This window comes from Benincasa hispida, chromosome 7 (assembly GCF_027475165.1).
Source record: "Benincasa hispida cultivar pf3 chromosome 7, pf3_genome.v1.1, whole genome shotgun sequence".
In the NCBI taxonomy this organism is placed as follows: Eukaryota; Viridiplantae; Streptophyta; class Magnoliopsida; order Cucurbitales; family Cucurbitaceae; genus Benincasa; species Benincasa hispida.
Genome location: NC_143484.1, coordinates 54,366,919 through 54,392,599, shown reverse-complemented (window position 1 = coordinate 54,392,599; position 25,681 = coordinate 54,366,919). Strand labels below are relative to the sequence as shown.

Genomic DNA, 25,681 nt, shown 5'->3' with positions numbered 1-25,681 from the left:
TAAGTCTCTCTTTATAATGTCGTTGCTAGAAGAGACTTACATTTCACTGGGATGACCATAGATGACTTGACCTTAATCTTGAGTGAGTTGTGAACTCCTACCTATGAGGGCGATCCTTTGATTTGTATGGATGAGAATGACCAGATTCGCCGACTCAATAAGTCTACCATTTTGAGGATTCGTCTGATTGGGAAGCTTTGAACATAGCTACATTAGAAGGAATTCACTCCTTCCCTATAGTTATGGTAAGAAGATAAATTGCTCCTTTAAGAGTTGATTCCGGGGCTTGAACAATGAGGTACCTCACCCTCTCTTGGCTCAAGAAGGGTTTGGTCATAGTTGGACTATGACTAATTGTTCATTAGAGGGATCAATGGTACTTAAGGAGTTAGATATAACTACAGGGGTAAAATGGTAATTTGACCCAGTTGTACTTACGAGCAATTTGTGAATGGTCAATATATTGTTGATTGGTTATATTCAATGGATACATAAATATATCCGTAGTACGAAGAGTTCAACTGTCGGTCTTTAGTGGAGTGACCAACAATTAATAAATTTTGATTAATTTGATTAAAATATTTTAATCAATTAATCTCGTATCATTGAAACTTCAATCTATAAGTCCATAAGGTCCCCTCGTTAGCTCAATGAGAATTGATAGGAATCAAATTAATTTTGGTTTAATTTAAATTACAAATTAATTAAAGAAAATTAATTGTATAAGATATAGTTAAATAATGTTATTGATACTTTATATAATATAATGTATATTGATACATTATATAATTTTATGAGAGAAATAAATATTTGAATATGATTCAAATATTAATTATATGAATATGATTCATATGGGAACTATATGTTAAAATTAATATGAATATGATCCATATTGGAACTATATATTAAAATTAATATGAAAATGATTCATATTAAATTTATATATTTTATTGAGAGGTGTTATAATTTGAATATGATTCCATTATTATTTATATGAATGTGATTCATATAAAAACTATAGGTTAAAATTAATATGAATTTTATTCATATTAATACCTTAGGTTATTTGAGAGAATAATAAACTATACTTTATGTTATATGTGATATAATATTGGTGATAGGAAAATGTAATCTCTTATGATATGCGTTGATGGTCATGTGTTGAACTGAGGAATATGCGTTAATCGTGCATGCGATGACCATGTGTTCTTATCACAAGTTTTCTTGTTCTTTTGCCAAGTATAACGGAAACGTAAGTTTCTCGGGATGATCCGAGGTCGAATATAGGGACTTGTAACTATATGATGTTTGTGAAATAATGTGTTTGAGGTGGTGAATGTAAATAAAAAGAAAGAATTTAAATTGCTATGCGCTACTCCTACTCCTAACTAAACAGATTGAGCAATGGAAGTTTGACTATGAGAATTGGTAGAGATGCGGCAACTGTTAACACGTAATAAGGTGCATGTTGAAATAGAATTGTTGAGGGAATAAATTCACCGCATCATTAAGCTTGGTCACGAGAGTAATCCTAGCTCGCCACACTAACACATCGCACACCTCTTGCTACATGCGTCATATCTCTATACCGCATGATTGAGTATGTAATAACTCTTGAAATCTACACTCAACTCATTGCAATGAAAGTAAAAGATGAGTAAGAAGAAGATGATGTTGAAGGAACTAAAGAAGTGCATTGATTACAAAATATATTAATGTCTTAAGCCAAAATGTAATACAATACAAAGATAAGAGGAGAGTTGGAGGGCTGAATGTAGGCAATCTCTTACTTCCATCAGATGTACGTCAAGGCTGCCGATGGTGCCATGGACGGGTGGTGGAGTAGTCTCTCTCGAGCTCTATCTCTGGCGAAGCTCCGGTCACTCGGAAAGGGTTGAGAAAGTGAAGAACTCTTAAAGAATGTCTTGCTCACGCTCTCATATGTGATCACAAGAATCTACCTAAGGCAGAGACTTGGATGGTTTGACGTTGGGCTCCAAGGCTCTATTTATAGAGCTCAAATGCCGACAGCATTAGAAATCCCACTCTGAATCACTACCACTTCTAACGTTGTAGGTGAAATGTCAGCATCACCTTATCTTGTTGATACTCCCAAGGTATACGTTCATGATCGTTTCTTCTGAAGTATCAACGCATTCCACCCACCTTGCGATCAACCTTCTATCACGATTATTACTCTGTAACTGCAGCATTCCATGCGACGAACTAGTCTTCATAAAGATTAACACATGCGATCATCTTTGTGATGGTCTAGGATCAATTCATGCAATCGATTCCTACAATAGCTACAAAAATTGACATTTTGACGCAAAATAACGAATGACATAGAGTTAGCGAGGATTTTTAGTGTTGGTTGACGCAAGCTCACTTTTCCACATGAATTCTTAGTATTATCAACGTATATTCTGCTCATCAGCCCTCATAATTCTAAGTAAAAGGCTACAATAGCTTGTATAAACAAGCTATCACACCCCCAAATTTTGAATCATGCTTGTTCTCAAGCATGTCTTATTATAAGGAAATTCAAAACTTGCCCTCTGACTCTTCCTTTGCATTAACCAACCTCTTAGAATATAATTCATTTGCACCTTTAACCTTGGTAGCAACAGTCTTCTCAAACTTAGCCCTTCTTCTAAGAAATCTTTTCTAAGTTTAATTCTAGCAAGTCTCCGCTCACAAGCTTTTTACTCATCGCAGACAACTTTGCTTTTAGCTTTTTACAATGCGATCATTTAATAAGATTCAAAGCTTTGTGATTCATTATTAGATTGAGGCGTTGAACCTGGTTACGCTCTTTGTATTGGCTTGCCCCCATGGGTGTCATGCAGGCATCCAACTTCGGTTGCATGCCATATTCAACTCAACTCTTGTCTTAGCAAATTTTAGTTTGCGCCAGATAGAGAAGTTGTTATCATGCGTTGATTCTGGTCACGTACTTTCATTTTGGCTTACCTATACGGGTATCATTTGAAGTATCCAACTATGGGTAAGTTCCTTTCACAACTTTAACTCTTATCAGCTTGGGTCTCCCCTTTGCGCTGACAGTGGAGTTTTTATTATGATATTTTTTTAAAATAATCATAGCAATGTTTAAGAATGGACGCATTTACCCGGACCACTGCCACCCTCAAATTTAGAAGTGGTAGGATCCTTACAACTCATTATAAATGTAGTAAAAGAGGTTTGAGCAGAGGTTTGCACAAAATAAAACTTAAGACTGTCAAATTTTGATGAAGCTACTAAAGCAAGGTGAGTCATGCAATGTTTTAGTTAGTGGATGTAGTTAATTTATATAAGTATCATCATGGATGTTAATCTATCAACGCAAAAGAAAGCAAGCGGACAAAAGAACATTTCAAAAGGACAATGCATAAAAGATAACAAGAAAAGAAACATGTGAGCATAATATCAATTGCGTCAATAATTAGAATTCATGCAGAGGAATGTATTAATGCATTAACTACAAAATGTATTAATGCCTTAAGCCAAAATATAATACAATACAAAGATAAGAGGAGAGGTGGAGGGTTAGATGTAGGCAATCTCTTGTTTCCATCAAATGTCCGTCAAGGCTGCCGGTGGTGCTATTGACGGGTGGTGAAGTAGTCTCTCTTGAGCTCTATCTCTGACAAAGCTCCAATCGTCACTCAAAAAGGGTTGAGGAAGTGAAGAACTCTCAAAGAATATCTTGTTCACACTCTCATTTGTGGTCATAAGAATCTTCTTAAGGCAGAGACTCGGATGGTTTGAAGTTGGGCTCCAAGGCTCTATTTATAGAGCTCAAATGCCGACAACATTGGTAATCCCACTTTGAATCACTGTCATTTCTGACACGATAGGTGAAGTGTCAGCATCACCTTATCTTGTTGATACTCCCAAGGTACGTGTTCATGATCGTTTCTTTTGAAGTATCAACGCATTCCACCCACCTTGCGATCAACCTTCTATCACGGTTATTACTCTATAGCTGCAGCATTCCATGCGATGAACTAGTCTTCATGAAGATTAACACATGCAATCATCTTTGCGATGGTCTGGGATCAAGCATGCGATCGATTCTTACAATAGCTACAAAAATAGGCATTTTGACGCAGAATAACGCATGATATATGGTTAGCGAAGATTTTTAGTGCTGGTTGATATAAGCTCACTTTTCCGCATGAATTCTTAGTATTATCAACGCATATTCTGCTCATCAGCCCTCATAATTTTAAGTAAAAGGCTACAATAGCTTGTATTTCTACAAGCTATCAACCATTAACTATAGGTTATATGTTATATGTGATATAACATATAGCTTCAATATATATTATAGTGGTTAATATATATAGTAAACTCAAATTTAGATTTTGAATTTAATTCTTTCAAATTTAATTAAATAAAGGGGAGGGAGTTATAACTCCCTCATCCCTTAATCCCTTGTTCTCTCACGTAACAAAAAAAAGGTAGAAAGAGTAAGTGTTCTCTCTCTCATGGTCGAGTTTTTGGGCACAAAACATTTCTCTCAATTTCTCCACCCGAGGTTTTATGTATTTGAGAAAGGGTTTTTCTTGACAAAGTAGATTGACTACGGGTTCCGTGGACACTCTTCAATCGAATGTGATTCTCCACATGTTGCACAACTGGTGCTTATCTGTTCAATTGCGTTGACTTGCCCTCTTTCCATTCCAGGATTGTTGATTGCAATGCCCTGTGATAAATTTATCATCGCATTCATTTGATTTTGCAAAGATTCGATGGCACCATTATTTACATTACCTTTTCTTAGTTTTACTTGTTGATCGCTTTCCTGCCAATCTTCATGATTTTTCGATATGTGATCAAGGATATTTTTAGGCTCATCATAAGTTTTATCAAGCAGACCACCTGCTGCTGTCGCATTAGCGGCTGTCTGCGATGCAGGATTTAATCCATGGTAGAAAATTTCCATCTAGAGGCAGTCTAGTAATCCGTTGTGTGGATAATCTTGCACTAATCTCTTAAACCTCGCCCACGTGTCACTGAGCGATTCGTCTTCTTCTTGTTTAGAATTCGTGATTAACTTCCTCCTTCTTGCATTTTTCGTAGGAGGAAAATTCTTCTTCATGAACTTCTCGAAAACCTGTTCCCATGAAGTTATCTCCCCTGGTTCAAGGGAGTATGCCCATTTCCTTGCTTTATCACATAACGAAAATGGAAATAGCGTGAGTCGAACTTCTTCAATAGCGATATTCAGGAACACAAAAGTGTTACAAATTTCAATAAAGCTTCAGAGATGGGTGTGTGGATCTTCGCCACGCCATCCACCAAACTGTCCGGCTATCTGGATCATCTGTAACATAACCGGCTTCATCTCAAACCTTGACCTGTCCAAAGCTGGCCTCATGATTACTGTGGAGAAATCATATAGGTTAGGTGACGCATAGTCCTGGATGGGTTTATTGTGATCATTCGCCAGGAGGATAGGATTTTCCATAATGTTGTTCGCATTTGCGGCTCTTTCTTCCGGTTGTTCCGCCATTCTGGGAGTTCTTCCTTGTTATTGTTGACGGTTTTCTCTCTGTCTTCTTCAGAATGTTCTTTCAATCTCTGGATCGTAGTTGGGCTCATGAGTGTGTCCTTCGCTCATGCGATGCTTACTTCTTCCTTTACTGAAGGAATGGCAATGCATAAAGGTCGAAAGCTGCAAAGAAAATCAAAGTGGTTTGTTATTGGCGCAATATATACTGCCGTAGTCCCTGGAAACGGCGCCAAAAACTTGATGCATGTAATTTGTGATGCATTATGCTGTGAGTTTGCAGTGATCATGCAAGTTTTCCTAAAAAGACCCAAGTATAAGCCTTATTAGGTTTCCTGGTAAGTCAAAGGTCGAACACAGGGACTATTAAGTAAATATGCGATAGTCACTTTGATTCTCTCGTGGTAATAAAATCAAATGAAGTGGATGATGCTTTGATTAAGTTTTTTTTCTATGCGATGGAGTTTGAACGCAGAGTTGATGAACGCGAAGATTTACAATGAGTATGCGATGAAGGGGTTGAGAAAGGGTTTAGGTAGCATTTCCTAAGATTATGCACAAGTTATGCGATCATGCTACACACAAATAACAACACGTCATCTCTCAATGCAGAATGCCATAACTCCTATTTCAAGGATGCATGTGATGTGTATACGAAAAAGTTGATAGGACTTATGTCTAAGCCTCAATTCTTGTCTATGCGATGATGAATAATGCACACATAAAACAAGGTGACCGCATACAATCATTCCTATTTCTAGGGTGCATGCGATGTGTTAATAGCAATAGAAATTATGTCTAAGTTTCTATTTCTTGCTTATGTGGTTCTAATCTAACTCTCTCAAACCTAGATTCTAATTTGACTCTCTTAAGTCTAGATTCTATCTTTAGACTACTCTCTCAAGTATCTCTAAAGGGTGAATGACGCATACATAAGATAAGATGATCGCATAAAATGTAAATCTCAAGTCATGCTAGCTATGTACTTCTACACCCATTCAGAAATTTAGCTACTCATGCAAAGTATGGAGAGATTAAACATAGATTGAAATGAGATTCCCATTTGCTGTAAATAAAGTATTAAATATAAAATATCAAATGGATTTGAGAGATAAGAAGCCCAGTAAGCAATGTCTTGCTTCCAGTGGCCTTTTACACTGCTCTTTTCCACTCCAACTCTGTTCCAAATGTATATTCTTGCTCTCACAAGTGTCGACCCTTTCTCCCTTTGTAACGCTTTCTGGCAGTCTCTCGATCTGTCCAGGAATGATATCTCGGCTTCCTCGTCTCCTTTTTCGTCTCCGTCTTCTAAGTATATCTACGAGTATGTGCGTGAATAGACTAACTAACTCTCTAACTTTTTAACTCTTTACACTGGTGGCCTTCGGTATTTATAGAGCTCAAGGTGAAGCAGCCTTTCTTTCTAATGATTGCAATGATGGGCGGTATTAATTCTCCTGCTCTGATGCGCCAATTAATGGTCACCAAAAGTTGAGTGTACTTACTACAGTGTGGCTTTAACAGCTTGTCAACTAAATTCGGATTCGACCATTATCAGTTTTTCGTCCCATCATGATTTATTATGCTGTCACCTTGATGCACAGTCCTTATGCGGCCACCCTTTTAAGAAGCTTCTCATGATCGCATATGATCGCATGATTTGTGATCGCAATCTTCAAGCGCGCTGCCGCCTTGTTCCTTTAGATCGCAATTTCCCTTACACCATCGCAATTTTCCTGCACAAAATAAGTAAATTAACCGTTTTTATGCGATGAGCGCTTGCGATCGCAATTCCTATCAGTTTAGCACTTTCGGAAAGGATAGTGCTTATTTTGCCATCACATTCTTTCATTGTTTTACTTATTTGAGCTATAATGACTTGTATTCCTACCAGTTATCAGTGTCCAATTGTAGTGTTCGTGAGATCGATAGAAGAAGACGCAATTTGGAGAGGAATGTGAAAATTTGATCTTCAACAGGTATGTGATTGCTTAATCCCTCTTCTCCATTTTCACAGTAGTAGCATACTTAAAATAATAATTTTTATCAATGCTTTCCATTACTTTATATTTTATATGTTCTGTAAAATGAATTTAGATACCGATGCATTCAATTGTTTCCGCTATGGGGAATTTCAATCCTTTCAAAGGGGTGACTGACCACCCTTTGGTGGCTTTTATCCTATACCACTGAAGCATCATTGCAAAATTTAGATGTTAAATAAGGTTCATTAAAATTTTGCTAAATTGATTGGATATGTAAGAGTTGTGCTAAAATGTAATGTAGATCAATTTGTTTCATTTCAGCAATATGTCAAGTTTAGTTCTTTTATTATTAGCCTCTTTAATTTTGACCAAACTAATTATACAACTTGGAAAGATTCACTTAAAACTATTTTTGTGGTTGACGTCCTTAAGTTCGTCCTAACTACGGAATGTCCTCCAGTCCCAACCCCTGATGCAACACGAAGTGTTCGTGATGCATATGAAAAGTGGACGAAGGACAATGAAAAGACTCGATAGTAAGCGGACCTAATGTATTAGCCAAAATATTTGAGAGCATGGTTACTGCACTTCAGATCATGCAATCAGTGCAAGAATTATTCAAGCTAAATAGGGTTGATTTTGATGAAACCAGTAATGTCAGCTCCCTATATGAATGCTAGTCCACATTGAACGTCAAGGGACTAAAAGAGGAAGCAAAGGTTGCCAACTCAAATGAAATTTATCAAAGAGGTCCGACTTTTGGGATAAAACTTGGAGTTTATAGTAAGGGGTGAAGTTGATCCCACTTCTCTTCTTAAAAGGAAGAAATCCATTGATAATAAATCTAATTTTCTTGTCTTGGAAATATGTTTAGTAGAGAATGAAGATTATGTCTGTATAATTGATTCAGGAGCCACTAACCACGTATGTTCTTCCACTCAGGGTTTTTGTAACACTCGAGCCCTCATAGGATTTCCTTAGGTGGAGAGAAGAGCTCGGAGTTCAAGCTTTGGAAGGGAAGAGTTTAACTAAGTAACTAAACTATGCCTTGGAGGAACAAAAAATTCTAAGCGTTGGAGGGCATAGGAGTTTGGAGTAAAAAATTTGGCTAAGTGTCCAAACTATGCTATGGAATTAGAGTTGAACTCATAGTATAGGAGATGATGGAGAACCTTGGAGGAGTTCAACATATGGCCAAAGTGTTAAGGAAGGCCTTCCTTATGACCAACTCTTTAGGGAAGGCCTGCCTTATGTCCAACTGCTATCCCAAAGTGTTTAGAGACCTAATTTCATATCAGTAGGAGTTAGTAAACTAATTTAGAGCCAATAAGGTACTCTAAGTTATTTTAGCTTTAAACATGAGACTCTAAGCCAACATTGAGCTAGTGTAGGCCTGGGATTCTAGAAGGAACCAGGGGAAACCAAGGAACTTGAAGAAGAAGGGCAATCCCTACTAACAAACTGTGAGTTGTATTCTTTTAAGGTCTTGTGCATATCAATATAAATTCTATGCATATATAGATGTATGAGTAGCTTAAACAATGATGAGAATATGTGGCCTAGGATGGTCAGGGGGTTAGAAGACCTAGTTCCTGAGCCTGTGGCGGAACCTCACGGGATGGTCAGGGGGTTAGAAGACCTAATTTCTGAGCCTATGGCGGAACCTCACGGGATGGTCCGGGGGTCATAAGAACCCAGTTCCTGAGTCTGTGAAAGGAACCTCATATGGGATGGTTAGAGGACCGACGAGCCTAGCTTCTGAGCGCATAAGAGGTGGATCTATATGTACATAGTAGTAATGAAAGAGATATGTTTAACCAACTACCGTCTGTGTAAGTAGAGCAGAGAATGACCTTTCAAGCTTGAGGTTTGAGAAGTAATCTCACTATGTGGATATGCTGATTGAGCTATTTGTCTCTAAAGGGTTGAAAGAGACTCTATAAGTTGTTTACCACTCACTAGGCTTCTAGCTCACTCTTTTCTTTTATATTTTCCTTTGAGGTAGCAGAAGAGTCCAGGTTGCTGTGAGAAGACGAGAGTTAAATGTTTATATAGTAGTTGTAAATTTGGGGTTGGGTAAATGTTGTAAATCCCCTAAAACTATAATTTATGTTAAATAGAAACAATAAATTAATTCTATTTGTCTTTGATTAAGTTGAGTTAAGGCGAGTTGTAAGATGGGCAATAGATATCACAAAAGAACTGTATTTTTTGTCCTCATGCCTCCTTTCGGGTTCAAGAGGTGAGCTCAAGAGTGGGTATGACAATTTTAGCACCTAGAGACAATTGGAAGCTAGGGAGATGACTCTTCAAATCGATACTGGACAAGTCATTTCAGTTGTTCCACAAGCAGGCTCAAGTTAATATTGAACAAGAAGCAATATATGTTATTAGATGACGTATATGTTGTTCCTAATATCAAGGGAAATTTATTCTTTGTTTCTTGTTTGATTGAACAAAAGTATTCTCTTTCCTTTTCAGAAAATAAAGTGTTTATCTTCAAGAATGGAAACTTGTATGTACTGAGGACATTAATTACAAAGGTTATCCTAAATACTAAAATGTTCAAAATGTCAACAACTACCAAAAGATAAATAATTTCTCTTAAAGAAAATACCCACCTTTGGCATCTAAGATTAGGTCACATTCATCTCAATAGGATTGAGAGATTGGTAAAAGGTGGACTTCTAAATTGTTTAAAAGAAAACTCTTTATCTGTATGTGAGTCATGCCTTGAAGGAAAAATGACAAAATGCCTTTTTTACTGGAAAAGGTTATAGAGCTAAAGAGACCTTGGAGCTTATACATTCAGATTTGTATGGTCCGATGAATGTAAAAGCAAGAGGAAGGTACAAATATTGAATCTCTTTCATAGTTGATTATTCGAGATATGGGCATCTTTACCTAATGCAACACAAGTTTAAAGCCCTTGAAAAGTTCAAAGGGTATAAGACTAAGGTTGAAAACTTGTTAGATAAAAAGATAAAAAAAACTTCGATCTGATTGTGGTAGAGAGTATATAGACCTAAGAATCCAGGACTATACGATAGAGCATGGAATAACATTTCAACTCTCAGCCCCTAGTACACCTCAACAGAATGGTGTATTGGAAAGGAGAAATAGAACCTTGTTAGACATGACTTAATATATGATGCGCTACACTCAACTTCCTGACTCGTTTTGGGGATATGCAGTAGAGACTATTGTTTATATTTTGGACAATATTCCCTCAAAGAGTGTTTTAGAAACATCATATGAGCTTTGAAGAGGTTGTAAAGGTAGTTTACAATACTTCAGAATTTGGGGATGTCTGAGACATGTAATAATGACAAATTCTAAAAGGTTGGAACCTCTTGTTGCGATTGATGCCCTAAATCCCGTAGGTCCGATAGTTTGTAATTGTAATATACAAATAATTTATTTATTTAATAAAATATAAGATGTTTTATTCAACATTTAGTAGCATTAACCCACAAACCTATAAACTAACATCCATGGTTATCATCTGTAGCTTAAATATGTATATAGAGACATACAAATGAATCATGTTTAAGTGATAACCCAAATGGTCTGTAGTAGCTGAATAAGGTTGGGTACCTTATCCTTGTGACACTACCAATATGGCCTGCTTTATAGATGTTACAATTGTTGTAAAGTGATACAAATGATCTGATCCTGATCATTCATGTAGAGACATGTGAGCAGGGGTGTTTTATACAAAGGAGTTTGTATAAGATCGAACCACGATGACTATAGGTGAGACGACTTAAATCCTGAGTGAGTTGTGAACTGTTGCCTATGGATGCGGTCCTTTGATTTGTATGGGTGAGAGTGGTGAGATTACAAACTCAATAAGCTTACCATTTTAGAGATTCGTCTCATTAGAGAACTGGGAACACAATTACACAAGACAAAATTCACTCATTCATTTATATTTGGGTAAGTAGATAAATTGTTTCCTTAAAGGCTGATTCTGGGGCTTGAACAATGTGGTGCCACACCCTCTTTTGGCCCGAGAGGGGTTTGGTCATAGTTGGACTATGATTTATTGTTCATTGAGATCAGTGATACTTAAGGAGTTAGATGTAATTATAGGGGCAAAATGCTAATTTTTGCCCAACTGTACTTACAAGCAATTTAGGAAGGGTTATCGTAACATTGATTGGTTATATCCAATGGACACAGAAATATATCTATGGTGTGAAGAGTGCAGTTGTCGGTCTTTAATGGAGTGACCGACAATTAATGGATGTTGGGTAATTTAATTAAAGAGTTTAATTAATTATCCAAGTACATTGGAGCTTCAATCTACAGGTCCATAAGGTCTCCTATGTAGCCCAACAAAGATTATCGAGAATTAATTTTGGATTAATTTGAATTGTTTAAACTAATTGATGGAATTAATTATATGTGATATAATTAATATAATGTATTTGATACATTATAATATAAATTTTATTGAGAGGAAATAAATATTTAAATATGATTCAAATATTAATTATATGGATTGGATTCATATAATTAAATTTAGTATAAATGTGATTTATATTAAATACCATAAATTAATGAGAGAACTAAAACTATAGGTTATATTGTATTTGATACAATATAAAACTATAGGTTATGTGTTATATATGATATAACATATATATATATATAACATTTATTTAAATTAAAATTAATTTAATTTAATTTAATTTAAAATTTAAAGGGAGGGAATAACTTCCCCCCTTAATTCTCTTTTGATCCCACGTAGAGAATGGGAAGTTGGTGGGACTGGTTTTACGAAGAATCATTTTTTTTTTGTTCCATCATCTTCTTCACAAAGTCTTCCAAGTGAATTCTCTCTGGAATTTTCTTCACTCTCACAAAAGATTTTTTCTCTCAAAAAGTCATTCTCCTCTTCCCAAAATAAACAAGAGCCCACATCTCCTGTTATTCTCATCTCCTATAGAGAATACAAAGGAAATTCTTATGGTAATGCCCTCACGAAGTGTTCGTGACTGGTTCGAGGTTTTCTTGTTCATGATCATTCGTGGATAAGGGGATTTTGTGAAGTTTTTTTATTCATCAAAGATAATATAATTTCTTCTCCCTTTTTCCTTTTAATCCATGCTGTAAATTTTTCCATTGTATGTATAATTGTTTGTTCTGTAATACTGTGTTCTGTGAAATTAAAATTAGGCTGATCCCCGCCTCCCCTATGGAACTTCATAGTTTCTTCATCTTGTTCAAAAGTATGCCTATTTGTGGGTTACCCCAAGGAAACGACAGGTGGGAACTTCTTTGATCCAAATGAGAAATAACGTGTTTGTTGTTAAGATTGATGCCCTAAAGTCTCGTGTCCTATAGTTGGTAAACAATTTGTACGAACGCTTGTGTTGTATAATATATGATATTTACTTCACATCTTGTTTTTTGCTCAGTTATGTGTTTTATTTTCTTTACCACAAACCAATAAACATAAAATCCCTGGTTATCTGTATGTAACTTAAGCATGTATGTGGTGACATACAAGTGGATCTATCTTGAGTGATAACCAAAATGGTCTGTAGTATATGGATATAGGAAGGAAACCTTATTCATGTAACGCTACGGATGCGACCCGCTTTGTGGAATGGTCACAAGTGTTGTGACTTGTCACAGATGGTCTGATCCTGATCATTCGTGTTGAGGACATGCGAGCGAGGGTATCCTATACAAAGAGTTTCTATAAGACCTGACCACAAAATTTTAACGTCTCGTTATATAACACCGTTCATGACATAGACTTCACTTCACTAGGATGACCACAGGTAACATAACCTCAATCCTGAGTGAGTTGAGAACTCCTGCCATTGAGGGCGCTTCTTTGATTTATATGGGTGCGAGTGGCCAAGTCGCCTATTCAAACCTACCATTTTGAGGATTCGTCTGATTTGGGAGCTGGGAACTCAACTACACAAGATGGAATTCACTTCTTCCTTGAAGTAGGGGTAAGTAGATAGATAGCTCCCTTAAGGGCTGATTCCAGGGCTTGAACGAGTGGTGTGACACACCTTCTCTTATCCCGAGAGGTGTTCACATATAGTTGGACTATGTTGTATTGTTCATTAAAGGAATCAGTGGTACCTAAGGAGTGAGATGTAACTATAGGGACAAAACGGTAAATTGGCCCAGCTGCACTTATGAGCATCTGTGAAGGGTCATCGTACTCATGATTCGTTATATCCAATGGGCACAGATATATATCTATGGTAAGAAGAGTTCAGCTGTCAGTCTTTAGTGGAATGCCTGACAATTAACGGATGGTGGATCTCGTGGCTAAAGAGTTTAGTCAGCTATTCACGGACGGAGCTTTGAGCCACATATCCATTAGGTCCCCTGGGTAGCTTGGATAAAGTCGAGAATCAGTGTTTGGATCAGTTTGAAATGTTCAAATTAAAAAGAGGGAGTTCGATTATATATGATATGATTAGACTGGTTAATTATATATGATATAATTGACTAAATGTATAAGATACATTATTTTGAAGGAATTTAGATATAAATATGATTTATATCAAGTAGAGGAGAAATTACTATAGTAGATATGTGATATCAAACTATAGGGTAAGAATATAATATGATTATATTCATTAATTATTAAATTGGTTAATTATATGATAATTGGCCTAAAACTTCTCTCGGACGTGCGTTAGTGTGAGCAGCCGAAGTCGGTTATTGTAATCGAAGAATAAAATGAAAATTTGTTTCATTTTGTAAGAGTTCGAAAAAATTGGCATTGTGTGAAAACGTTACGATCGCATAGTTTGAGAGCTATACGATAATCGCTCATCGCCTAAACGATCGCACACTAGTCCCTAAACGATCGCATAGTGTGCCGCGTTTTCTAAATGATCATCTACCATTTACTAAACGATCGCTTAGTAAAACCTACACGATCGTGTAGCTTCTTCTAAACGATAAGCACTTAGCTATACGATAGCTTCTTTTCTCTCCCACTTACTTATCGTCTACACGATTTGCTCTTTCTCCAACCTCTACCAAATTCACCAAAGACCACTCTTTGGATTCTCACTCCGAGAATATCAAAGGCTCCATTCTGGTGGTGTCATCCTTGTTACTGTTCACTTGTTCGTGACTGTTCGCGTAGACAACTGTACTACTGCAACCGACTTGTATGCTGGGCAATAGAGTACGGGTGGAGGTCTTTCGTTGCGTAAGGGTTCCAAACTTGAAGAGGGTCTTCAATTGGTATGATAACTCTTTCCCTAGTATTTTATTGTTCGAAGCATGCGTTTAATTCGTGTGAATTTACATAACTGTATGTTAAAATGTATATGTTGTATTTCGATCACGGTGAAATCGAAAAGATACGAATGCGCTCATGGATTCTCTTCGTTAAGAGTTCCTTCATTTGTATCAACAAATGCTACCTTTTTAAAGAGGACCACATGAGGGACCATAAACCACGAAGCAAAATAGTGTTAAGTGAAATTTCTAATGAGACTATTAAGACTTCAACAAAGGTTGTTGAAGAGGCTAGTACATCAACAAGAGTTGTAAATGTCAGTTTATCTAGCCATTCACATCCATCTCAAGAGTTGAGAATTCTTCAATGTAGTGGGTGGGTTATGAACCCACCTGTTCACTACATGGGTTTAACAGAAGTCTAAAACATCATACCTGATGATGGGGTTGAGGATCCATTATCTTACAATAAAGTAATGGAAGATGTTGACAAGGATGAAAGAATTAAAGCCATGAATCAAGAAATTGAGTATATGTACTTCAATTCTGCCTGGGGGCTTGTAGATCAACCTGATAGGGTAAAACCTATAGGTTGCAAATGGATCTACAAGAGAGAAAATGGTGTAGATGGAAAGGTACAAACCTTTAAAGCTAGACTAGTGGCAAAGGGTTATACCTAGGTTGAGGAAGTGGTGTAAGACCCACACCTTACTTTTCCCTTTAATAACTATGTTTACTATTAAGTTAAGCAAAATGTTGGGTTAAGTATCTAAGTTAGATTGGATTTGGAAATCCCTAAGTAAAAGATGAGTTTGAAGCTGGAGAAAATGGTTAAGTAAGGAAGCTTAGCTTTCGTTCACATAATCCTAGCTTGACAAGGGAAATTTTCTCTAAGTGTTGATCATACTGAAGGATGCTTGAACATCGAGTAAGCGCTAGGCGAGCATCGAGTATAAGAGAGCGAGGAAGGAGTTGAGCATCGAGTATAAGTGATCGAGAAGGGTCGAGCATCAAGAAGATGTTATCAAATGTCGAGTATATGTGAGCGAGGAAGGAGGTGAATGTCGAAGGTGAGCGAAGAAGGCTTCTGTGTCGAGTTCGAGCGTCGAGTAGCGAGCACCCATCGAGTAAAAACATCACCCTATTTACTTTTCACAGTGAGAAATGAGTTACTCGAAACACTCAGATTTAAATGCTCAGTTTTAGACTTCTTTTTTAGTTATCTGGACAGATGGCCTAATCTCGGCCCTTGATCTCCCTTAATGGGTGAGATGGCTTAAGGAGATTCAGGTGAAGGGCTGGACAGTAGTATAAAAAGGAAGAGAAATTCAAGGGCTCATTTTTTGACGTTTTACTCGAGAAAAACAGACAAACTTGGTACCATTGAAAATCTCTTTGAGTCTAGTTACTGAAATGGAGCCCTTGGAAGGAAGAACTCGCCGGAAAGAAGGCCAGAGAAGGAAGAAAGGCTCGAAGGTTCATTTTAGGGCATTTTCAGGCACTCGCCAAAGAAACATAAATCTAGACCGAACCGCTTGGATTTTCGAGCTGAAACTTTAAGGTATTCTCGTAAACACATTTCCAAGTAAGTTTGTAAAGGAACCTTGGTAGGAAAAGGTCTCTGGTTTGAGTTATATATTTTGGGAAGTAACCCTAGAATCTTTACTTAAGTAGGAAGTTGTGGTTAGGGCTATTAGGAAAGATTTGAGGGCCTAGGTTAAACCACAAGAATTTTCGCACTAAAACTTTGAGGTAACATTGAAAACAAAATTCCAAACATGTTTGGAGAAGGAAATTTCATGAAATGGGTTCTAGTTTTCAAGTTATTTACGTTAGAGTTTGAATATGGAAAATATTGGACGATTGGGCAATCCATTGCCAAGTATGAGCTAAGTTAAAAGAGTAGTCTCAAAAGGGATGCCAAGTAGCAACTAAACTCTATTCTTTTATGTGTAGGAACAATGTCCATTGGAGAGGCCTACACAGCTTAGGAAGAACCAAGCCCAATGATTTGTGAATGACTAAATGTTTTCAAGTATATCCACAAAAGGGACATGCGGTTCAAATGAATTTCATGCTAATGTTCATGGTTTTTCCAAGCAATTAAAGTTATATTTGTATTTTAAATGAGTTTTGTTAATCCTAGTGTATATTAAGAATGTACGAAAAGAAATGCAATTACATGTTATTAATTGTGAAGCATGCATGTGACTAATAATGATGCTAGAATTTCCCATGGATGTTATGATTCTAATGTACAGGCACCAAAGGTATCTAAGGTATCTGAGGAAGTACCTAAGGTGTTGACGATACTTAGAATACTCCATGTACTCGTAGGTAGTTCTTTATAAGAGACCGAAGTATGGGTCTCCTGACCACAATTTTCATTAAGGGACCGAAATATGGGTCTCGCGGCCTTGAATGGATATTGGGAGCTTGAGCTATGAATGTTCATTCTCAATTAAGGTTTGCTAGCATGATAGATTATAACGCTATGATTAATGTATGTGACGATGCAAGTTGCTTGAGGTTATTTTCCAGCATGTCATTTATTTCACATTAAAGCATATAAAAAGTTTGAGAAGAAATGTATTTCTATGTGTCACTCACTAGGTAACCAGCTCACAGTTTTCAAATGTTTTCCCTTTTCCAGGTAGCAATCAGTTCCCTCGCAGTTGAATCCAATGCAGCTTGCCACCCAATGTTTTGTGACCTTATAAAGAAGGTTAGATTAAACTTGTTTTGATGTACACACATTTGGAAAGGAGTTGGGACTTGTGGAACTCATTTTCTTTTGGGACACATGTTATTTTGGTCATCTTATTTTCGTTGGACATATGTCTGTTTTTGGAACTGTATTTAAGAGTTGCATTGTTTAATTTCATGGATGTGTTTTGTGTCAAGTCATTGCATATTCAGGTTCAAGTAGGTTCATTTAAGTTAGGCAGTAAGTGCTGGCACCTAGGTCGGTAATTGTTGCCGTCATATCCTCTTCCAGTTTTAGAGGGTAAAATGGGAAGGGGTGTGACAAGTTGGTATCAGATCATAAGGTTTTAGGAATGAGGGAGAGTTCATGCATATGTTCAAGTCTCAGTGGTTAAAATCCCTAATATGTGTACTATCAATTAGGTAAAGATGTCGAGAAGAGGTGGCAGGTAGAGTGGGAACACTGACCCTACCGACCGTAAACCTAAGGTCGAGAGGAACTCAAGAGCGAGCAAGAGAAAGACCCAAGAACCTATAAATCAGGGCGACATCTGAGGGAGAGTCGAGCACTCCCTCGGTCAGAATAGATCCTCAGTTGGAGGACAGGGTGTTCGAAAAAATCACCCAAAGGTTGGCGGCCAGTGTAAGTATGGTACAGGCTGACCCGGAAAAGAAGTACGACATTGAAAGGCTCTGAGCCCTTGGGGTTACGACCTTTGAGGGAACGGCTGATCCTATAGAAGCATAAGTATGGTTTGACCAAATAGAAAAATGCTTCAATGTGATGAACTGCCAGGAAGACTGCAAAGTCGGGTTGGCTATATTTCTGTTGCAAAAAGGGGAAAAAAAAGTGGTGGAAGATAGTATCTGCTAGGCGGAATAGCTCAAGCGCCTTGTTGTGGCCTGAATTCAGGAAGATTTTTAGAACAAGTATTACCCTAGCACTTTTTGAGATGTGAAAAGAGATGAGTTCCTTAAGTTGGTGCAAGGAACTTTGACCATGGCTGAGCATGAGCAGAAATTTACCAAACTATCTCAGTATGCTCTTCCCATTATAGCGGAAGAGAAGAACCAATGTAGGAGGTTCGAGAATAGTTTGAGAAAAGAAATTAGAACTCCAGTGACTTCTACCGCTAACTGGATAGCCTTTAACCAGTTGGTGGAGATCGCCATTCGGGTGGAGCAGAGTTTGGCAGAGGATGAGCAAGCACAGAAGGACCAAGCGTTGTCTGTGGGCTTAGGGACAGGGGTTTTCAACCCCCAGCTTCAAGCTAGTTAGGTATGAATAGGTCTAAGAGCATGAATTGGCAGAGGTCTAAGAGGAGAAGACCTCAATCCTTGGCTAGTGCGACTAGTTGACCTAGTGAAGCATGTTCAGGCGAGTCAGTCACCAGTACAGACTGGAAACCCTTGTGTCAGAGCTGTGGTAAGATACATTTCGGGGCATGCTACAATAAAAGTGGAGTTTACTTTCAGTGCGGGCAAATAAGTCATTTTAAGAGAGAGTGCCCCCAGTTAACTCGAGGGGTCCAACCAATACAACAGGTGACCTCTCAAACAGTGAACCAGTCGAGGGGTGCTGGAAATAGGAGAGAGGGAACAAGTGGTGCAAAGCTGAAGTGTATGGCAGAACGACCCCAGTAACAAGGACGTGTGTACGCAGTTATTCACCAAGAAGTCGCGGAAGCCCCAAATGTAGTGACTGGTAATGTGACATTATGTAATCAGTCTGTTTATGTTTTAATTGATCCCAATGCCACACATTCCTTTGTATCTAGCATGTTGCATCGTATTTAGATAGGTTACCTAATGGTATCTTAGAGGACTTGTTTATCTCTACTCCTATGAGAGATGTAGTAGTAGTAAGTGATTGGTATAAAAGTTGTGACGTGATGATCGAAGGTCAAGATCTCTGTGTGGTCCTAATTCCCTTAGACTTTCTAGAGTTGGACGTAATTCTTGGAATGGACTTCCTGGGTAAGTACCATGCTATTGTTGATTGCTATAAAAGGGAAGTGACCTTTAGGAGACTCTGGAAGTAGGAAGTAGTTCTTGTAGGATGTAAGGGGCTAACTTTGGGTAGCCTTATCTCAGCAGTAAAGGCCATGAAATTGATAAGAAAAGGATGTGAAGCGTATCTAGCTCATGTGGTGGTCTCCTCGGATGAAAAATTGAAACCAGAAGACATACTAGTAGTTTGAAGTTCATGGATGTTTTTCCTAAAGAGCTGTCAGGCTTGCCACCTGATAGGGAAGTAGAATTTTCCATTGACTTAATTCCAGGCATGACCCCTATATTGCAAGCTTCAAATAGAATGGCACCAACGAAATTGAAGGAACTAAAGGTGCAGTTACAGGAATTAGTTGTTAAGAGTTATGTTATACCCAGCATGTCACCCTAAGGAGCCCCAGTTCTATTTGTAAAGAAGAAGGATGGGCCCTTCAGACTATGTATTGATTAGTTGAAGGGAGCTACAATATTTTCAAAGGTAGATCTGAGACCAAGGTACCACCAGTTGAAGGTGAAGGAGACGGATGTCCCTAAGACTGCATTCAGGACCCAGTATGGCCATTTTGAGTTCCTGTTGATGCCTTTTGGCTTAACGAATGCTCCGGTCGTGTTTTTGGATTTGATGAATAGAATTTTTCACCCTTATCTCGACCAGTTCGTCATAGTCTTCATTGATGATATCCTGGTATACTCAGGTAACAAGGAGAAGCATGCTAACCATCTAAGAATAGTATTGCAGACACTGCGAGAGAAGTAGTTGTACGCCAAGTTCAGCAAATCTGACTTTTGGCTTGATCAGGTAGCATTTCCGGGGCATGTAGTTTCTGCGGCTGGGGTTAGTGTAGACCCCCTAAAGATAGAAGTCGTAGTAAATTGGGAAAAACCAAGCAATTTGTTTGAGGTACGTAGCTTTTTGGGCCTGGCATGGCAGGTTACTACAGGCGCTTCATGGAAGGTTTCTCGAAGATAGCCTTCCCACTGACAAGTCTAACCAATAAGGATGTAAAGTTTGATTGGACTTTGGATTGTGAATAGAGCTTCCAGGAGTTGAAGCAAAGGCTAGTTACAACGCCCATACTTATGTTGCCCACTCCCGGTGAGGAGTTTTTGATTTACTATGATGCATCCCCATAAGGACTAGGTTGTGTGTTGATGCAAAATGGAAAGGTGGTAGCCTATGCTTCTCGATAGCTAAAGAAGTATGAGGCTAACCATCCCACTCATGACTTGGAGTTAGTGGCAATTGTGTTGCCCCTAAAGCTTTAGAGACATTATCTGTTTGGGGAGGTTGCCATATTTTCACGGATCATAAGAGTTTAAAGTACATATTTGATCAGAAAGAACTAAATTTGAGGCAAATGAGATGGATCAAGTTGATTAAAGACTATGACTAATCGATTGAGTATCACCCTGGTAAGGCCAATGTAGTGGCTGATGCCTTAAACAAGAAGTCGAATGGGTCTAAAGCTACTGTTTGTTCAATAAGAGGGATGTTGATTCAAGAATTCAGGAATTCCATAGTGAATTTAGCAGTGGAACGGATAGGTGAATTGTTGGCCTCATTCTAGGTACGACCCACCCTAGTGGATGAAATCGTACGTGAACAGTTGAAGGATCTTAACCTCCAAAAGATAGCAGAGGAGGCAAGTAAGGGACTGAGAACGAATTTCCAAGTGAGGGGCAGATAGTGCCTTATTGTAGGAAGGTAGATTATGTGTACCGAATATGTTGCAGCTTAAGCAGGCCATTTTAGAAGAGGCACAAAGTTCGGTTTATGCCATGCATCCAGGAAGCACCAAAATGTATAGAATCTTGAGGAGATCGTATTGGTGGCCTGGAATGAAGAAAGAAATATCTGAATTCATAGACCGATGCCTAATTTGTCAACAGGTTAAAACCGAGAGACAAGACCCATAGGATTACTCAACTTGCTCACGGTGCCAAAATGGAAGTGGGACCATGTCATGATGGATTTCTTGTTTAGATTTCCTAGTACGCCCTCGGAGTATGATGGAATTTAGATAATAGTTGACAGGCTAACCAAGGTGGCCAAATTTCTATCAGTGAGAGTTACCCTTACCTTGGACCAGCTGGCTAAAATGTACATGGATAAGATAGTTAGCCAATTTGGAGCTCTAGTATCGATAGTATCAGATCGGGATCCGAGGTTTACCTTAAAGTTCTGACCTAGTTTGTAGAAGGCCTTGGGTACCAAACTACATTTTAGTACTACTTTTCATCCACAGACGGATGGTCAGTCCGAGCAGACAATACAAACACTAGAGGACATGCTAAGAACATGTGTCTTGCAGTTTAAAGGAAGTTGGGATGCACAACTGCCATTGGTTGAGTTTGCGTATAATAACAGTTATCACTCGAGCATAGGCATGGCCTCGTACGAAGCATTATATGGCAGACAATGCAAAACCTTAGTATGTTGGAATGAAGTTGGAGAATGGAAACCGTTGGGTTCAGAATTAATGCAACAAATGGCAGATACTGTGAAGCTTATCAGGGAAACTTTGAAGACAGCGCGAGACAGGCAGAAGAGTTACGCTGATAAGTGAAGGAGATATCTAGAATTTGAGGTTAGAGACCAAGTACTCCTCCAGTTATCCCAATGGAAAGGACTACTCAGGTTTGGAAGGAAAGGGAAACTGACTCCCCACTACATCGGACCTTACGAGATTATAGAACGAGTAAGCCTGACAACATATAAGTTATAGTTACCTCTGGAGCTAACACATATTCACAACGTGTTCCATGTTTCAATGTTGAGGAAGTATGTACCTGACTACACATGTACTGGTGGATTAACCAATTCAGCTCAGGGAAAATATGTCATATGACGAAGATCCAATTCAGATCTTAGACAAGAAAGAACAGGTGCTCAAGAACAAAACTATACCTTTAGTGAAGGTATTGTGGAATAATCATGGGGTTGAAGAGGCAACCTGGGAGTCCGAGGAGCAAGTACAGAATAAGTATCCTCAACTCTTCCACTAATTTATATAGGTAAATTTCGAGGACGAAATTTCTTTTAAGGGTGGCAAGTTGTAAGATCCACACCTTACTTTTCCCTTTTATAACTATGTTTACTGTTAAGTTAAAATGTTGGGTTAACTATCTAAGTTAGATTGAATTTGTACATCCTAAAGTAAAAGATGAGTTTGAAGCTCGAGAAAATGGTTAAATAAGGAAGCTTAGCTCTCGTTCATATCATTCTAGCTTGACAAGGGAAATTTTGGCTAAGTATTGATCGTACTGAAGGATGCTTAAACATCGAGCAAGCACCAGGAGAGCATCGAGAATAAGAGAGCGAGGAAGAAGGCGAGCATCAAGTATAAATGATCGAGAAAGGTCGAGCGTCGATTAGATGCTGCCGAGTGTCGAGTATATGTGAGCGAGGATGGAGGCGAGTGTCGAGGGTGAGCAAGGAAGGCTCGTGTGTCGAGTTCGAGCATTGAGTAAGGGCGCATGTCAAGCAAGCTCCCAACGTCGAGTTCCCCATCGAGTAGCGAGTCCTCCCATTGAGTATTTGACAAAGAGTCCTGAAATTGTCTGTCGAGTAAGGAAATCTCCCCATCGAGTTTCCCAATTGAGAAATGAGCTGCTTGAAACACTCAAATTTAAACCCCCAGTTTTAGACTTCTCTTTTAGTTATCTGGACAGATGGCTTAATCTCGGCCTTTGATCTCCATTAATGGGTGAGGTGGCTTAAGGAGATTCAGGTGAAGAGCTAGACAGTAGTATAAAAAGGAAGAAAACTTCAAGGGCTCGATTTTTTAACGTTTTACTCGAGCAAACCAGACAAACATGGTACCATTGGAAAGCTCTTCGAGTTTAGTTGTTGAAATCGAGCCTTTGGAAGGGAGATCTCACCGAAAATAAGGTCGAAGAAGGAAGAAAGAGTCGAAGATTCATTTTCAGGCATTTGCGGGCACTTGCCAAAGAAACATAGATCTAGACCGAACCACTTAGATTTTCGAGCTGAAACTTTAAGATATTCTTGTAGACACATTTCCAAGTAAGTTTGTAAAGGAACCTTGGCAGGAAAAGGTCTATCATTCGAGTTATATATTTTAGGAAGTAACCCTAGAATCTTTACTCAAGCAGGAAGTTGCGGTTAGGGCTATCGAGAAAGATTCGAGGGCCCATGTCAAACCACAAAAAGTTTCACATTGAAACTTTGAGGTAACATTGGTAATGAAATTCCAAACATGTTTGGAGAAGAAACTTTCATGAAATGGGTTCTAGTTATCAAGTTATTTACGTTGCCAATTATGAGCTTGGTTAAAAGAGTAGTCTCAAAAGGGAGTCCAAGTAGCAACTAAACTCTATTCTTTTATATGTAGGAACTACGTCTATTGGAGAGGCCTAAAAATCTTAGAAAGAACCAAGTCCAAGGATTTGTGAGTGACTAAATGCTTTCAAATATGTCCACAAAAGGGACATGCAGTTCAAATGAATTTCATGCTAATGTTCATGGTTTTCCAAGCAACTAAAGTTATATTTGTATTTTAAATGTGTTTTGTTAATCCTACCGTATGTTAAGAATGTATGAAAAGAAATGTAACTACATGTTATTAATTGTAAAGCATGCCTATGACTGATAATGATACTAGAATTTCCCATGGATGTTATGTTTCTAATGTACCGGGTACCGAAGGTATAGAAGGTATCTAAGGAAGTACCTAAGGTGTTGATGGTACTTAGTATAATCCACGTGCACGTAGGTAGTTCTTTATGAGAGACCGAAGTATGGGTCTCCTGGCCACAGTCTTCATTAAGAGACCGAAGTATAGGTCTCACGGCCTTGAATGGATGTTGGGAGCTTGAGCTATGAATGCTCGTACTCAACTAAGGTTTGCTAGCATGATCGATTATAACGCTATGATTAATGTATGTTACGATGCAAGTTGCTTGAGGTTATTTTCCAACATGTCGTTTATTTCACATTAAAGCATATAAAAGGTTTAAGAAGAAATGTATTTCTATGTGTAACTCACTGGGCAACCAGCTCACAGTTTTCAAATGTTTTCCCTTTTCCAGGTAGCGGTCAGTTCCCTCGCGATTGAATCTACTAGAGCTTGCCACCCAATGTTTGGTGACCTTAGAAAGAAGCTTAGGTTAAACTTGTTTTGATGTACACACATTTGGAAAGAAGTCAGGGACTTGTGGAATTTATTTTCTGTTGGGACATATGTTATTTTGGTCCTCTTATTTTCGTTGAACATATGTCTATTTTTGGAACTGTATTTAAGACTTGCACTATTTAATTTCATGGATGTGTTTTTGTGCCAAGTCATTACATATTTAGGTTTAAGCAGGTTTATTTAAGTTAGGCAGTAAGTGTTTGCACCTAGGTTGGTAACTGTTGCCATCATATCCTCTTCCGGTTTTAGAGGTAAACTAGAAGGGGGTGTGATAAGTGGACTATGGAGAAACTTTCTCACCTATTATCATGTTAAAGTCTTTTAGAATTCTCTTGTCTATTATCAAATACTATGACTATAGGATATGGAAAATGAACGTCAAGACTACCTTTTTGAATGGTAATCTTGAAGAAACCATCTACATGAATCAATCAGATGGATTCATTGAGCAAGGTCAAGAGAAAAAAGTTTTCAAGCTTAATCGGTCCATTTATGGATTGAAACGAGTATCTCGATCTTGGAATATAAGATTGATACTGTGATCAAATCTTATGACTTTGATCAAAATGTTAATGAGCTTGTGTTTATAAGAACATCATCAACAATTCAGTAGTTTTCCTTGTGTTGTATGTGGATGATATTCTACTCATTAGGAATGATGTAAGATTACTGACAGATGTAAAGAAATAGCTAGCCGCACAGTTTCAAATGAAAGATTTGGTCGTAGTTTTTTCTAAGAATCCAGATCGTTGTGATCGTAAGAACAATACGTTGGCCCTGTCTCAGGCATCATATATTGACAAGATGCTTGTCAGATATTCTATGCACGATTCCAAGAAAAGTTTATTACCTTTCTGGCATGGAATTATATTGTCTAAGAAATAGTGCCCTAAGTCTCCTCAAAAGGTTGAGGAAATGAGACAGATTCCCTATGCATCGGCTGTTGGCAACATTGTGTATGTAATGTTATGTACCATACTTGACATTTGTTATGCAATAGGGGTTGTAAGTAGATATCAATCCAATCTAGGATTAGATTACTAGATAATAGTCAAAACAATCTTCAAGTTGTT

At 38.0% G+C, this 25,681-nt stretch overlaps 1 protein-coding gene across 1 annotated transcript; it reads left to right on the top strand.

Annotated features, from left to right (window-relative positions):
• Positions 1-19,648: 19,648 nt before the first annotated feature.
• LOC150035251 (uncharacterized) lies at positions 19,649-22,019 on the top strand. The gene is made up of 6 exons (XM_090315287.1): positions 19,649-19,786; positions 19,931-20,137; positions 20,252-20,407; positions 21,021-21,095; positions 21,187-21,342; positions 21,699-22,019. Exons 1-6 carry the CDS (start codon positions 19,649-19,651, stop codon positions 22,017-22,019), a joined length of 1,053 nt encoding a protein of 350 aa, XP_090171413.1.
• Positions 22,020-25,681: the final 3,662 nt, after the last annotated feature.